The sequence below is a fragment of the Plasmodium berghei genome (genome assembly GCF_900002375.2).
Source record: "Plasmodium berghei ANKA genome assembly, chromosome: 2".
Taxonomy (NCBI): domain Eukaryota; phylum Apicomplexa; class Aconoidasida; order Haemosporida; family Plasmodiidae; genus Plasmodium; species Plasmodium berghei.
This window is the reverse complement of record NC_036160.2, coordinates 313,739-329,920: the sequence shown is the minus strand read 5'-3', so window position 1 is coordinate 329,920 and position 16,182 is coordinate 313,739. Positions and strand designations below refer to the sequence as shown.

The 16,182-nt window shown below is 21.5% G+C and overlaps 5 protein-coding genes across 5 annotated transcripts; 4 read left to right on the top strand and 1 right to left on the bottom strand.

Annotated features, from left to right (window-relative positions):
- Window positions 1–261: 261 nt before the first annotated feature.
- PBANKA_0209400 (L-seryl-tRNA(Sec) kinase, putative) lies at window positions 262–2,422 on the top strand (the record flags this gene model as incomplete). The annotated part of the gene is made up of 6 exons (XM_034565086.1): window positions 262–1,327; window positions 1,414–1,670; window positions 1,832–1,954; window positions 2,037–2,094; window positions 2,215–2,271; window positions 2,361–2,422. The coding sequence occupies 6 exons, from the start codon at window positions 262–264 to the stop codon at window positions 2,420–2,422; spliced, it is 1,623 nt and encodes a 540-aa protein (XP_034419820.1).
- Window positions 2,423–2,924: 502 nt separating this feature from the next.
- On the bottom strand, window positions 2,925–5,127 carry PBANKA_0209300 (actin-related protein; the record flags this gene model as incomplete). The annotated part of the gene is made up of 10 exons (XM_034565075.1): window positions 2,925–2,972; window positions 3,110–3,211; window positions 3,316–3,371; window positions 3,476–3,580; window positions 3,697–3,766; window positions 3,932–4,173; window positions 4,265–4,466; window positions 4,609–4,731; window positions 4,808–4,880; window positions 5,009–5,127. The coding sequence occupies 10 exons, from the start codon at window positions 5,125–5,127 to the stop codon at window positions 2,925–2,927; spliced, it is 1,140 nt and encodes a 379-aa protein (XP_034419819.1).
- A 2,289-nt stretch (window positions 5,128–7,416) lies between these two features.
- Window positions 7,417–8,934, top strand: PBANKA_0209200 (parasite-infected erythrocyte surface protein; the record flags this gene model as incomplete). The annotated part of the gene is made up of 1 exon (XM_034565064.1): window positions 7,417–8,934. The coding sequence occupies one exon, from the start codon at window positions 7,417–7,419 to the stop codon at window positions 8,932–8,934; it is 1,518 nt and encodes a 505-aa protein (XP_034419818.1).
- A 1,006-nt stretch (window positions 8,935–9,940) lies between these two features.
- Window positions 9,941–10,749, top strand: PBANKA_0209100 (sporozoite stage TSP1 domain protein; the record flags this gene model as incomplete). The annotated part of the gene is made up of 3 exons (XM_034565052.1): window positions 9,941–9,998; window positions 10,146–10,200; window positions 10,383–10,749. The coding sequence occupies 3 exons, from the start codon at window positions 9,941–9,943 to the stop codon at window positions 10,747–10,749; spliced, it is 480 nt and encodes a 159-aa protein (XP_034419817.1).
- A 2,003-nt stretch (window positions 10,750–12,752) lies between these two features.
- PBANKA_0209000 (conserved Plasmodium protein, unknown function) lies at window positions 12,753–15,294 on the top strand (the record flags this gene model as incomplete). The annotated part of the gene is made up of 2 exons (XM_034565041.1): window positions 12,753–13,614; window positions 13,700–15,294. 2 exons carry the CDS (start codon window positions 12,753–12,755, stop codon window positions 15,292–15,294), a joined length of 2,457 nt encoding a protein of 818 aa, XP_034419816.1.
- Window positions 15,295–16,182: the final 888 nt, after the last annotated feature.

The window sequence follows — 16,182 nt, the reverse complement described above, 5'->3', positions numbered from 1 at the left end:
AATAATCAAATTTGGGTATTTGCAATGGTAATTTTTCAATTTTTTAAATATATAAAACACGCCTTTTCAACTAGTACAAAATTGGTGTTAATTTGATTGTGACAATGTATTTGTATTAATTATTTTTCTTTTTTTTAAATACAGTTAAAATAGTATAGAATTGTTTTATCTTTTTCTTTGCCAATTTTTAAGTTGAAACTTATTTATTTATTTATTTATTCAATTACCTATTTTTTTTCACATTTTAAGAGAAATAAAAAAATGAATTTTATCTTAATGTTTTATGGCCCTCCATGTAGCGGAAAAGATACATTAATAAAATTTCTGATAAAAAAAAAAAAACAAATTTTATTTTTTATATACTTATTATATAACTTAAAAGAACAGTACATATCATATAAATATAGTTATGAAAAAATATTCTTTATACAATTAATAAAATATTGTAACAAAATAAATAAACCTTTTAAATTAAATAATAAACATGGAGTTCGAAAAATAAATTTATCATTCTTTTCCTTAATATATTTATATAAAACTTTCTTTGTCACATTATTCGATTCTACATTTCGTTCGAATTTCCAACGATATCTTAACACAATTTATGCCAAATTAAAAAAAGTGAAAAAAAAAAAAAAAAATAATATTTCTTTACACACACATAACTCCATTAAACATAAGCATTCTTATAAAAATGATGGAATAAATAGTGAAGATATTGATAAAAATAATGTTACTAAAATGTGTATAAAAATAAGTAGGAAAAAAATATTAAATCATATAGTTAAACCCAAAACATTTTTTATATTTTATAAAAAATTTATTAAACAGATTAAATATTTTCGTCATTTTTTATCAAAATATAATATTTCTATTCATAATATATCAACAGATAATATTGAGAAACAATTTTATTCTACAAAAAATAAAAAAAGATATGTTAATCAATCTAAGAAAATAAAAAAAAATGAAAAAAAAAATATTGCAGTAATAACAAATAAAATTATTATTTTTGAAAAACAAAATCACAAAACTAAAATATATTATCCTATAATAAAAAAACGATGTCTAAAAAATAAACTTTTTTTTTTTTCAAAAACTAGGGAAAATAAAAACATAAAACCTACATTATTCAACCAAAAAAAATATTGGAAAATTGCCAGAAAAATCGCTTATTTATATTGCTTTCATTTAATTAATGAACATAAAAATACAAACAAAAAAAATAGTTCTCATATAAAATATGATCAAAATAAAATAATTATATTAAATGATACTTTCCATTTTCCTTCAATGCGAAAAAAATATTATTTGCTCTCTAAAAAATGTAAAATATATCAAAAGTCTTTTCTACACACAAACTTGTATTATATATATATATATATTAATTTTTTATTTTTTCCCCTTTTTCAGATAACTCTATATACATCCAAACATTTTTAAATACACCAGTTAAATTGTGTGTAAAATTAAACATAAATAGAAACAAGTTTAAATATATATCTAAAGAAACTATTATAAAAAATTATTTATATCATAATAAATATGCAATCAGACTTAAAAATGAGCAAACAAATAATCATAAAATAATTAATTTTGTTAAGGCTACTCGAAAATGGCAAGCAAATACTATATCTATACAAGTTAATCGTTTAGAAGATAAAAACAAAGTAATAATTTCCAAAAATATACATTTATATTTATTTATCCATATATAAAAAAAATTATGATACTATTTCTACAATAAGACAAATGCTTTTATAATTATTTCATTAATATATTTAACACATATATTTTGTTCATATTTTTTTTTTTTTAAAATTATTCGCAGTTTAAAGAACTATTATTCTTTATATACAAATATTTTTCAATTTTTATAAAAGAAATAAATAAAAAAAAAACAGTCATAAAAAAAGAAAATCACAATCCAGTAATTCAAACAAATGCTTTGGAGGTACTAACATAATTTTTTTTTTAAATTATAATATTTTTATAATTATATAGAAAGTTTTTTTTTTCTTTCCCTACTTTTGTAGATCATTAATAAAACTGCTAACAAAATTATTCATGAGAAATTAAAAAGTATCCCAAATGGTAAATGCATAAAAATATATATTAATTATTTATTTATAAAAAAATTAATTAATAATAAAAATATAAATTATTCATAACATAAATACATTAAACCCTTAACATATTTTGCTTTTTTTTCAGATCAAAAGAATGTGTATGCTCAAAAATACCGTCTTATAAAATTGCAGCTCTTAAAAGGTAACATGTTTTTTTGCATTCTTTACATTTTTTGCATTCTTTACATTTTTTGCATTTGTATGTACTTTCGAATATTGTTTAATTTACAGAATGCAGGATAGATAAAACATTTAATGTAACAGATATAGAAAATCGGTTTTTGACGAATTAGCTACTAAAGTATATACACTCCGTGTGTGTTTTTTTTGTGAAACTTTGAAGCTTTAAAATAACGTTTAACCATAATAGTTATAATAAAAAAAATAATTCTTTATATAATTTTATACATAATGAAAAAAGAGATACCATATAGTTTTGATATATATACAAAACCATTCCAATAACTTACACATATATATATACTTATTTTTTAACTAATTTATTCAAGCATTTATATATTTTATTTTTATCTATATAATAGACAATATAAATGTAAGTTTTTGTGTGCACAAATTTTAGGAAAATATCCGCACATTTTTTTTCCTTTTATTTAAATATATATCTATATATTACATGCCTATATATACATATGTATTGCATTTTATACGAACTATCAACATTGTTTGATGTATCATTGTTTTTTATTATATTTATGAAAAAAATAAATAAATGAGAAAATGTATTATTCAAAAATAATCATTTTCAAACAAAATTTAACTTAAAAAAAAAAATCATCAAAATGTTTTTTTGTGTAATATTGCACTACCATATTCATCAAATTCCTATTAAATATATTAAAAAAAATAAAAAACAAAATATATATAAATTAAATCAAATATCCGATATTATATCTATATATTTATTATAGCTTCATCTCGGTTTTTACTCTCTCTCTATATATATAGCCATTTTCAATAACCTGTTTGTTAATCCATATTTTTTTAAACGTTGCTAAGGAAGCTAATATCGACCCTCCTATAAATGTACTAAACTTTCTTTCAGGGGGTGCACTAATTCGGATCTATAAAAATTGGAAAATATAAACTTATAAAATGCTCACACAAAAAAATTAAAGCAAAATATTTCGGCAATCATAAAACTCTACTATTTTTTTCCTTAAAATACTGTAATGTCTTTAGGGGAAAATTTTCTGATTTCATTTAGTAGTCTATCTCCAAAACCTTTTAAAATATAAACGAATATACGTATATAAATATATGAAATATATAAAATCAATTATTTGAAACTATTAAAATATATCCATGAATTTTATTATTAAAATTACCCTGAAACATCGTTGTACCTCCTGATAGCACAATGTGTGAGTATAACGTTTTTCTCAAATCCATGTCTGCTCTAGTTATAGATGTTACAATTAATTCAGACAATCCTGTATGTATAAACCCAAGCATATATATATGTATAATAATTTTATTGTTCAATTATTAATTTTTATATTAAATAAAACTCAAATCCATTTTTTTTGAGCTCATATTTTTATCCAACCTAAATATTCTAATCCCAAAATGGATGGGTTGAAAAGAACTTCTGGTGCTCTATATCTTTCAGACCCAATCTAAATAAAAATAAAATAAAATAAAATAAAAATAAAATAAAAAATAAAATAAAAAATATATGCATAATAGGTAGTATATAAGTGTGTGACTACACTATGAGGTATGCTCTATATTTTCTGACCATTCATGCAAAAAAAATGATTTAGGAGTATCAATAAGCTTACCAGTATTTGTGACCCATCTGGAAGTATATAGGGCAAAGTTGTAAGCGATTTTTCTGAAGTATTTTTTTCTTTGCTCATATTAAACGAAACGTAACAGCAATTTTCCTTCATGCTTTTTACTACTTCCATTTCAGCAGAAGTATTAAATAAATGTCCATTTTTTCTTAACAAATATCCTAAATATGTAGTAATATCTCGCCCAGCAATATCAGATCTGGTAATCGTGTTCGTTATACTATATCCTTTTTTAAAAAAATATATATATGAATTATTTTCTATTATATAGCCCAAATTTTAATATATTATATATAACTTAATTTTTTCTCGTATTACCTTCATAAATGGATACACAATGACAAACACCATCCCCACAATCAAGAACTGTGCCATTTGTTTTTCCACATGAATATAAAGATAGTATTGCTTGTATAGAAATAAATAAGGCTGGGGCATTAAAAGATTCAAAGAATACTTCAGCAATTTTTTCTTTATTTTTTTGTGGATTTAATGGGGCTTCTGTTAATAATACTGGATGCTAAGACACAAAAAAGAAAAACATAAAATGGAAAGCTGATTAAAATGAATGATAAAAATATATCTCAATGAATATAACACATTAAATATTAAAAAAAAAAAAATCGGAAAATACAAACATTTATATCATATCCATATTATACCTCTTCTGAATTTATTTTTAATGAATTATAAACATGTATCCAAATATTTTCCATGTCATTCCAATTTTCAATAATCCCATGATTTATTGGATAAGTAACTTTTAATAACCCTCGATATTCTTCCTATAAATTTAAAGGTTTATAAGTATTTTATTTTGTTTTGTAGTTTATTTATTTTAGTCATTTTATTTTTCCTTACTGCTTTATTTCCAACAAACAAATTCCCTTCAACTGCTCCGGCCATAACCCTCTTGTATTTTGGTCGCCCAACACTATAAAATAAAAAAATAGATATTTTCGAAAAATTTATATAACAATCTGACGTGTACTGTTGAAATGTGCATATATTTTTGTCGTTTATTTTGACCATGTATAATTTAATCACATATTCATTACATACTAGGATGGGAATACAAGATTAGGAGCATCGTCCCCTGCGAATCCTGACTTTATGTAACCACTTCCATTGTCAATTATTATTGGCTGATTAGAATAAAGCTGATTACCATATTCGTTCATTATATCTTTTAACATAAGTATATATAAGATTTTTTTTTCCTATTCCTCTTTATTTATCCACTTTTTATGAAATACGTTGTAATGAAATAAAGGTTGAAAATTTTTTTTTTTAAAAAGTGCATGCTATATGCATTTAAGTAGACAAGGATACATACAGATATGTGTATGTACATATGTTCCACATTAGGGAAAGGCTTATCTTTTTTTTGGAGCATACCACTCTTTTCCACTTTTAACAAAAAATTAAAACTTATAAAGGAAAAAAATATTATTATTATGTTATTTTTATATATATGTGTGCTTTTTTTTTCCATTTAAATATAAGGTAAAAAAATAAACTTTAAAACGACACATGCGTGCACACATGTGTATACCAAATTTGTTAAAACGTAGAATAAGGCCTAATATACATGTATGTACAAATATTTCTTTAAATATTAAAATTTTTATGTTTACATATTTTAAATAATATTCCATGATATTTTCCCATTTTTATATATATCTATATCCCCCAATTGTGTCTTAAGTAAGAATAAAAAAACATATCAAATGTATAACAATTTTAAAAAATATGTAAACTATTTATTTATATCCATATAAAATATGTTTTTATTATATTTACAAGTTTAACTTGCAAACATTTTTTCCATTGATTAAAAAAAATATATAAATGATTAAATAAGAGTATATAATTTATCAAAGAACTACAATAGGTTTTCTCTGCCTAGTGTGTATCTTTCCCTTTTTCTTTTGTTTTATTTTATTATTTTCTCATGAATTAACATTGTAGTAATAGGTTTTTATATAAAAGCGCATGCTAATCATTTGCTAATTTTGTCATTTTTTTTAATCTTTATATTTTTTCTATTACTTAGTCAGCTAAAATACTTATATTTGTAACTCCAAAAAAAAAAAAATACAAACAAATAGCTATTTTGGTTCCTTTTTGCATTCTCTATTCATAATATTTTTTTTAAAAATGAAATAGTAATAATTTCACTTTACAGTTTTACGTTCAATCACGAGTTATATGTACATATAATAATTACACTAGTTAAAAAAAGGGATTATCATAATTTTTTCGGGTGTTTTTATCGGTTAATATATTTATTTACACTATAGTGTATTGAAAAAATAAGTATATGTTTACTTATACAGGTAGCATGCCAGACCAAACGTGTAACAAAAAAATATGAACAAGCAAGGTGTCTGCATAAAATTGGTATTATTGCACATTTTTCGTTCGCTTCGCTAATGTTGCCAATTTTTATAAAATGTATATATAAAGGGGAAAAGAGTTATAAAAAAAAATGAGAATAATCACCCATTCTACCTTTATGTTATACTAATTAAGGCTTATAGTTTTGTTTTTATATTTTCTTTTACGATATTAAGGTGAAATAACAAATTAGAACAAAGTGAAAAAGGGTTTATATATATATAGACCTTCATTTTTAAGGTGAAGATTATTGTTGTATAAATCCACACTAAAAAACTATTCACTTTATTTTATTTTTATCTTGAAACAATGATATAACTATTGTGCAATTTTCAGTTTCTTGCTTATTTATTATTTATAATTAAAAAGGATAGAAAAAGGCAATTATGTTTTTTTTCGTATTATTTAATTTTTTTACTGCCGTTTTGCACATATTGACAATGCCTGTTTTATTTATTTTTTCATTTATTTTTCGCATATTTTATTTTTTACCATTTATTTTTCTTCATTTTTTTTTATTTATTTATATTTTAGAAAAGCATTTACCGACCCAAACTATTTAGGAAAAAATAATAACATTATATGCTTTAGGAATAGCAGTATTGCAAATCGTAAAGTATGCATAATAGCTTACTAAATTATGTATCATTATCATCATACCTTTTAAAAAATAAACACATTTTTTCGTTTTTTTTGCTGTAAAATTATATTTTCATATTTGATAAATTAGCATACGTATGTATAATTATACTACCGATGCAGATTAAATATATTGCAATTCGTATATGTTAGTTTTTTTTTTTTTTTCCAAAGCTTATGCGGCATTATCACAATGTTTCATTTTTTCTAGGCAAAAGGTTATATTAATTTGATAAAGTTATTTTCATTAACGATATTCATTTTCATTTACAGTTTTTTAACTTTTTTCCCTACGTTATTTCAAACATTTCATTGTTTAACACCTGTGAAAGCTCCATAGTGTCATTTTTTGAAGTTAAATAACATATGAGCTCCAAATTAATGATAAAATAAAAGTTTTTATTGACATATTTGATTAAAATAGAAATACAATGAATAAATATTATGCAAAATTTACACATATTTCAATCATATTAATATTTGTTTTGTTTATAAATAAATGTGAGGGGGAGTCAACAAATAAAAATGAAAATTTTATTTCACCAATACATTCTTTTAAATCCCCATTTCAAATCGACGACTTAAATAATGGATGGGTTTTAGATTATTCAGCAGCTTCCACTAATAAATATTTAGTACTAATACCCAATGTATATAACCGAAGGGGATTATTATATAATAATACTCCAATTAAATCAGACGTGTTTGATATTAATTTTAGTTTTAATATATATAAAAAATATTATAAAGAGTCTATTGATTCAAATTATTATAAAAATGAAACTGGAAAACATATAACATACAATGTAAAAATTGATGAAAAAGATAAAACAAATGGTTTTGCATTTTGGATATTAGAAAATCAGTTATCTGTAAAATCGCCTAGCGATAGTGAAGATCAAATAATTGTAGATGAAGAAGATGTTATGTTATATGGATATAAAAAAACATTTAGTGGTATATGTATATATTTTCAATTAAAGGATAATGATTTATCTGTATATGCTTTAATAAATAATGGAAATAAATCTATAAGCCTTAATAATAATAGTGCAAAAAATTATAATTTAAACTTACTACAAAATAATGGTTTAATTAGTGTAAAAATAACATCTCAAAAAAATGATATACGTATTTATTTATTTAATATTAAAACATCTACATATATCCATAGTTTAACTATAAAAAAAAATTTACCTAAAGAAAATTATATTGGATTTTCATCTTTTAATTTTAATGAAGATAAGTCAGTTTCTCTTACCCATGTAAATAAATATTTACCAACATTTGTAGGCATAACTGATTTTCATGTATATACAAATTATATTGTTAAAGAACATGAACAAGAAATTATTTCTGGAAATGATAATCTAGAAAATTATAATATAAAAGCAAAGAATGATGAAGAAATAAATTACAATGATTTAAATGGTAATAATTTAATGAACGAAATTTTATCATCTCAAAATTTAAATCAATCCCAAGAAGAAATGTTAAAAACAATGTTAAAAATAATTCAAGATTTTATTTCTTATCAAGTTAATAATGATAAAAAAGTATTACAAAATATTACATTTTTAAAAGAAAATATTCAGAATATGCAAAACGAGATAAAACAAATCCAAAAAAATATTACTAATAAATCGGATCCAAAAAATTTTCAAAAAATTTTTACTTCAGAATTAAGTGGATTAAAAAATTTATTTCATTCTCATGCACAACACCATAAAAAAAATATCGAAGACATTACAAACCGATTAACTAGCAAAATAGACAATAATCAAGAATTAAAAATATTAGCACAAAAAGCTCAAAAGTTGGAGCATATTATTAACAAAGGAAATAATACTTCCTATTTTTTCTCAATAGCATTTGCCGCTCTTATCGTTATAACCCTCATAATGATTTATAAAAAAATTAGAGATGTTGAAAAAAAACATATTTTATAATTATTATTCATATTGCATACCATACTTTATCTTATGTGTGCGTTTTTTTTTTTTTACAATTTTTTTTATTTTTGTTTTTCCCATTCCACTGTTGTATTGGTTTGTTATTTACAACTTTATTATGCGGTGAAAAATGCTTATTATATTTATAATTTATTTTTCCAGCTTTTTCTTTTTTTTTTTTAAATTCATTTTTTTATATTAAATGCCACAATTGTTTGTGCACCTTAATCCCCATATTTCATGACCTCATTTTAACTATTATTCAAACAGCATATATACATAGTTGTATATAAATCATTATTTTTATATTCATATTAATTTAAAAAAAAAAAAAACATATATTATTTTTTTAAATAATATCAACCATTTGCAGATATATATGTACACATTTTTTTAAAGAAACTCGATTTTGTTGTCTTTACAATTTTATTAAATTAAAAGGCTAGATATATTTTTTATTTTTTCTCTTTTTTTGGCGCAAATAAGACATAATAACCACCAAAATGCGGAGCTAATATTTAAAAGTTCAGGAGAAAAAATATTTTTTAAATTATGCCAAACAATTCTCATAAAATTTATAACATGCTATGATATATTTACATGCATAATTTGTTTTAAAAAATATAAATGTTAATGTTCATATATTATTTTATTTGTTATTTATTTTTTCTCATATTCATTTGTTATTTTTAACCCGAATTTTAAAACAGTATACATATAAATGATTGTAAATATACACATGTTTATACTTACAACATATATTTAAACGTTCATAGTTTATATGTTAAAATTAAAAATTTTTAATACGAAAAAAAATAAAAATAACAAAATAAGTATAGCTTACATATTTAGAAATATTATTTAACATATTATTTGGGCTTGTACTATTTGCTGTCCATATTTTGAAATATAAATAAAACAAATATAAAGTTTTATACACATATTTACTTATAAAAATTATCCTCTTTTACACAAGTACAACACATTTATTTTTGTAGAAAAAATGTTTATTACAATTTCAAGATATCTTTTTTTATTATTTTTAATAAAATCATGCCTTAGTAATTTTTAAATTTTTCAAAAAAAAAAATTCAATACACATTTTGTCTTGTGCTCAAATAATCAACCTGTTGCTACTCTTTTATCTTTTTTTATATTTTTTTAATTTATTTTATTTATTCATTTCATTACTTATTTTACCCATTTAGACATATTCCCCCAATACAATGATACATTCTTAGAGTCTGGGCCGCAGCAAAACAAGTGACATACATACATACATACATACATACATACATATATATAAATAAATAGGAATATATGGGTAGAAATACATTTTTTACCTGAATATGCTTTTAACAAAAAGAGCAAACGAATAATATATGCATGTATAATGCCCAATGAACATATTTATTAATTTTTTTTTTTTAAATAATATTTTTCAGAATTAGAAATAACCAAACATTAAATAGGAGAATATTAAATGAAAACGAGTTGCGTAATTGTGATAAATGGACAGAATGGTCACAATGTTCAAAAACATGCGATATTGGAATAAAGATAAGAGCACGAGTTAGTAGTAACCCGATCCATTCATTATTTTGTTCTAAATTTACAGAAACTTCTGTTTGTTTTATTCAAGAATGTCCTGACAATTCTGAAGGGAGAAGTCGTGATGAAAAGGAAAAAATAAAAAATAAAAAAAATAGAATGCTAAGTAAATATGTAACAATTTTTTGTATATTTTCGGTAGTAAATATAATAATATTGCTAATTTGTGCAATACTTTCAATCAAAAAGAAAATTATATAAATAAGTTCTTATTCATTTTGGAAATTCAAATAAAAACAAATTGAAGAAATAAAGATAATAGTTTGGCTTTTCGTTTTAGTTTCTTCACATAAATTATTATATTTATTTAGAGCACTATATATAACAGTTGTATTTATACTAATATATTATGTTATTTTATTTATTATTCATTTATATAAACTTATAATAGACAAATCCTTTATTTTGTTTACATAAATGTGTATATTTTAAATATATAAACACAAAAAAGAAAAAAACCATACCTTTCAAAAGGAAATAAAGCAAATATGGATAGATAAAGTATTTGACCACCCTTCAAACTTTATGTAATTTCTTTTTTATTTTTTATACATTTCTATATATATATATACATATATGAAAATACTATCATAACTGTTCATTATTACCCTTGAAAATGAATGCTAAAAAATTTGTGTCACAACCCGTTTTATTTTATTATTCTTTTATTTTGTTTTTTCATTTCACTTTTTTATCATTTATTATTTTTTGAAGCGATAGAATAATATGCAAATATATATATCGCAATTAAATACTGTAAACATCGAGAACAAATTATAAACACTTTAAAAAAATTGAACTGAATATTAATTATGGGTGTAACTATATTTTGCAAGGTATGAAAAAATAGCTATGATCTTAAAAATAAATTATTTTAAAATATATATGCATAATTTTCTTAAGTTTTATTTAAACAATTATATCACTTTTCCTTTTATATGAAAAAAGGTATATAAATAAAACTATGGATTTAGTTAAATTAAATTTCAGCTTTTTTCATTCATAGCATTTTATTCTTATAAAGAATAAAACATTCACCCAAATCTATGTAACATGTTTTGTTTATTCTTTGAATGCATAATTTTTATAAATACAATTTAATTCGAAAAACAAAGAATTAACAAATATGTTACACACACACAACCAAATTACAAATATGAATTGCTTATGTGCACTCATTTCATTTAACTAAAGACATAATTTTAAAATATGATAATATGCTTTTTTTCGAATACAAACAAAATTTTAATTATAAAGAAAAGTTATAATTTTTATTTTAAAAGTATTTATTTTTTTATAAATCGAAAAGTTTTAACTTCAATTATATATGTATTAATTTTTTTTTTTGTAGTTTTGTGTAATATATATTGCTTTCATATAAGCTATATCACATTTTATTTGCATATATATATATATATATATATATATATATATATATCCATAATTATCTATTATCTTTAAATTAACAGGAAAAATATAAAAATAAAAAAACGCGTAGATATATAATGTATCACTAATTATATTTTGTTTTGGAATATTCTAATATCTGGTTGCATACATGCATGAAATAAAAATCATTTATAATGTACATGCAAACATTGTCTTTAATGTGATATATTTATTTTTTTCTCAATTTTGTTTATTCATTTTGTTACTTTTACATTATTTTTTGTCCTAACAATACATACCATTATAACATAAAATTGCTATAGCCAAATCCATCGATAAAAATTATATTATTTCAAAATGTGCAAGACAAGGGATAACACCTTTTGAAAATATGTATGATTTTATATTTTAATCACATTTTAAAGACAAATTAAAATATGTTTTAAATCAATTTACAATATAAACAGGGTTATGTATCAATGGGAGATTGTATATGAAAAAATATATACGCTTGAAAATTTAACAAATACATAGTACACATTATTATAAAATATACAAATTAATGGCTTTTTGAAATATAAAATTGGAATTTTTTATTCATAAAATTATTTTCAGTTATATTTTATTTTTATTGGTTATTTGTTAAATACTCATACTAATGTATCCACTTCAAAATACTTGTATACACATAATTAATTATTATAGTGAGGGGCCCTTTTTATTTAATTTGGTCGAAATATAATACATATATCTTTGAAAACAAATATTAAGAAAAAGAAAAATATAGTTATTAAAAGAAAACAAGATCAAACATAATGGGGGAAGTTGATAATGTATTAATAAGTATCAAAAAAATAGAATCAATAAAAAGCCAATTAAATCAGTTAAACGGCATTATACAAAATGAGTTTGGATATTATTGTGGGCGAAAAAATAAAAGTATAAATCTTGAAATACATCATAATGAATTCGATAAAAGTATATTCAAACGTTTATATTCGTCATGGAGAATGGACGACCTTGACAATTTTAATGGGAAAAGTGCTATAAAAATAATGGAAAGAAATCCATATGTTCTTTTTTTTTTTTTTTTTATAGTAATTTTTATTATTGTTTATTTAGCTTCATTTATTTTGTATACTAATTGGTTTAAAAATTTATTGAAAAAATTTTCTAATTCACGCAAAAATAATAATGATAAAGATAAAGAAGAAGAATGGACAAAAACAAATAAAGCTTATAGAAATTCTAATAGCACACATGGTAATAGTATTAAGGATAATTATAATCAAGAACTTGATGAGCTTCATAATAGTAATGAAAATGAAGAAAATAGTAATGTTATAAATATTGTAAAAAAGAGAGCTTATAATTTAGTAATTAATTTGATAGTTTGCTGTTTTCTTATTTGTCTTATTTTTTTGGGAATTTGGACAATATTTATTTTTGCAGATACACAAAAAGGAATTAATATGAATATCTGTGGATTATCAAAAACAGTTGAACAATTTCTTATTGATAAATGTCCCGATACAAAAAATGTAAATCCACAATGTTATTCTTTAGAGCATGCTATTACTGATGCTGTTTCAGTAATAAATCAATATCAACTCATGAAAGAATTTGTTAAAAAAAAAACGAATTTGAACAAGGATAAGGGATTTCCTATTATTTTAAGTATGTTTCTATCATTACGCACGTTTTTTCTTTTGCATCTAAATAAGTTTCTTTTTCAAATCTATTTCTTTTCTTATCTGTATAGAATACCAAACCGGATTCAAAATGCTAGCAAAACTTAGAGATAACATAGATAAAAATGTTAAAAAATTAGAAAACGGATATCTTCACACATATCCAATTTTAAAAAAACTTAAAATTACTTTGGAAGAAGTTATTGCTAAGGGGGATGATCTATTAAATCAGGCTGAATCCATTATAGATTCTTCAAAAGAAGAAGTTGGAAAAATATTCAGTAATGTAGATAATGCTATAATTAATACTGTATATAATAATGTTCCGAGTTTATCATTAAAAATAAGTAAATTAGGAATGTATATAAAAAAACATGACGAAAATTTAAAAATACGATATGTATTAAATAAATTTACAGTTACAATGATAATTTTAAGTATAATAATATTATTATTTTCATTACTTATATTAATAGGAATGTTATCTTATATATATTTTTTAATAAGAGGGCATACCATAAATGAAAAATTTTTTTCAAAATTACTTGGTTTTTTTAGTGGAATTTTTGGATTTTTAGCAATTATCATTTTAATAATAGGGACATTATTGTTAAGTTTATCTGTTTTGGGTGGAACTAGTTGTATTATATCTGATCGAATATTAAAAAATGAATTTACTTTTGACTTTTTAAGTGAAAATCAAATTGGTTATTGTTTACAAAATGCAGATGAATCACTTATTAATAAAAACATTATAAAAAAATATACAAACTATCTTGATTCTTTAAATACAAATGATGTATACAATAGTGTTGAAGTATATAGTAGTTATTTTGATAAAATTAAGGAAGAATATAAACAAAATTCAAAAATTATAAATGAAAATATGTGGATAATAATTCCTACACATGATAATGAATATATAAGTAATGTTATATCAAGTATTATTAAAAAATCATTACTAGGAACATGTGTAACAAAAGAAAATGTCCAATTTGAAGAACATTATCTCATGGGAACAGATGCTTATATGAAACATTTAAATAAGTTTGGATTGATAAATGATTATGAGATGTGTTTTGAAGATCCATCATGTGAAAATAACGACAAAAAATACAATATCAATTATAACTCTAAAGTTACAGACGAAAAATACCTTGCTGTTAGACGTAATAAATTTCCGATTTATTCAGATAGCGATTATGATAATATACTTAAAGTATTTGTATTAAAATCAAAAATTAATAAAGATAAAATTTTTGATATTAGCGATTTAGATGAAGAAAAGTTGGATAATATATCATGGACAGAATACACACCAAAAAATGGACCCGGCGATAATAAAAAATCTATTATTCAAACATATTTTGAAAAAGCTATTGAATATATAAAATTTGAAAGCGTTTTAACTTTACTTAAAGAAGTTAATAATAATGTAAATATATTTAAAAATGATATTATTGAAAAAGCTAATTCATTAGTAGACAATACGAATTGCAGTAGAATTATTAATACACTAACTAATATAAGACATAATTATTGTGACAATGGAATTTTAAAATTAACTCGATTATCAATCATACTTATTTCATGTGGATTTGTTTCCTTTTGTCTTTGGTACCTTTTCCTTTTTTTTTGGATATACCATCAAATGAAGATTATTTGAATCTATGTTTAAGTCATATTAATTTTCATCGAAAAATATGTTTTGCTTTTTCACCATAAAAAATATTGGAAATCTCCAATATTTTTTAAATAAAGCACGATATATCTTGTCTTTAATTTATTTCTATCTATCATATAATTTTATATTTTTTTTGCCCCAATTTGTAATAATAATCCGTGTATTATTAATTTGGAATATTGCATATATATATTTTTTCATAATTTTATTTTGTTTTATGTTTTTGTATTTATTGGTTTATCCAATTACACCAAAATTTCACTATTCATGATGCCTTCATATGTGAAGTGATACCGATTTGTATTTTTATTCATTTATTTTTTTTTTTTTGAAATTTATTATTTTCCTTCTTTTTTTGAAAACTCTAATAAAACTTAAGCTATATATAAATATAATACTTTACTATTTTTAGTTTTAATTAATAATTTTTTTCGTGTTTTTTCGTTTGAGTCTAAACCATCCATGTTTATAATAAAGAACCAATAAAAATAAAATAATGTAGTAATAGTCTGTAAGTATAGGAATGACGTCTGCAAAAAATCAAAAGTGAAAACAGTTCAATCTATATGTTTATGTGTAAATGCGTGAACTTTCTATATTTTTTTTTCATTTTAGCTAGCTAACCTTTTATTTTATGAATTGTTCATATATTTTTCGACATTTTTTAATAACTGTACCTTTGAGTTAATTAAATTATATTTTAAAATTGAAACATAAAGTTGATTGTATTAAAACGTTGAAATACTTAAAAAAAATAAAACAAGAAAACAACTCAAGAAAGTAATGTACAAAAATTAAATATTGAAACAAAATATTATAAAGACAATAGCATGCAAGTGCATGAACGTTCCTTATGTCATTTTTTTTCAT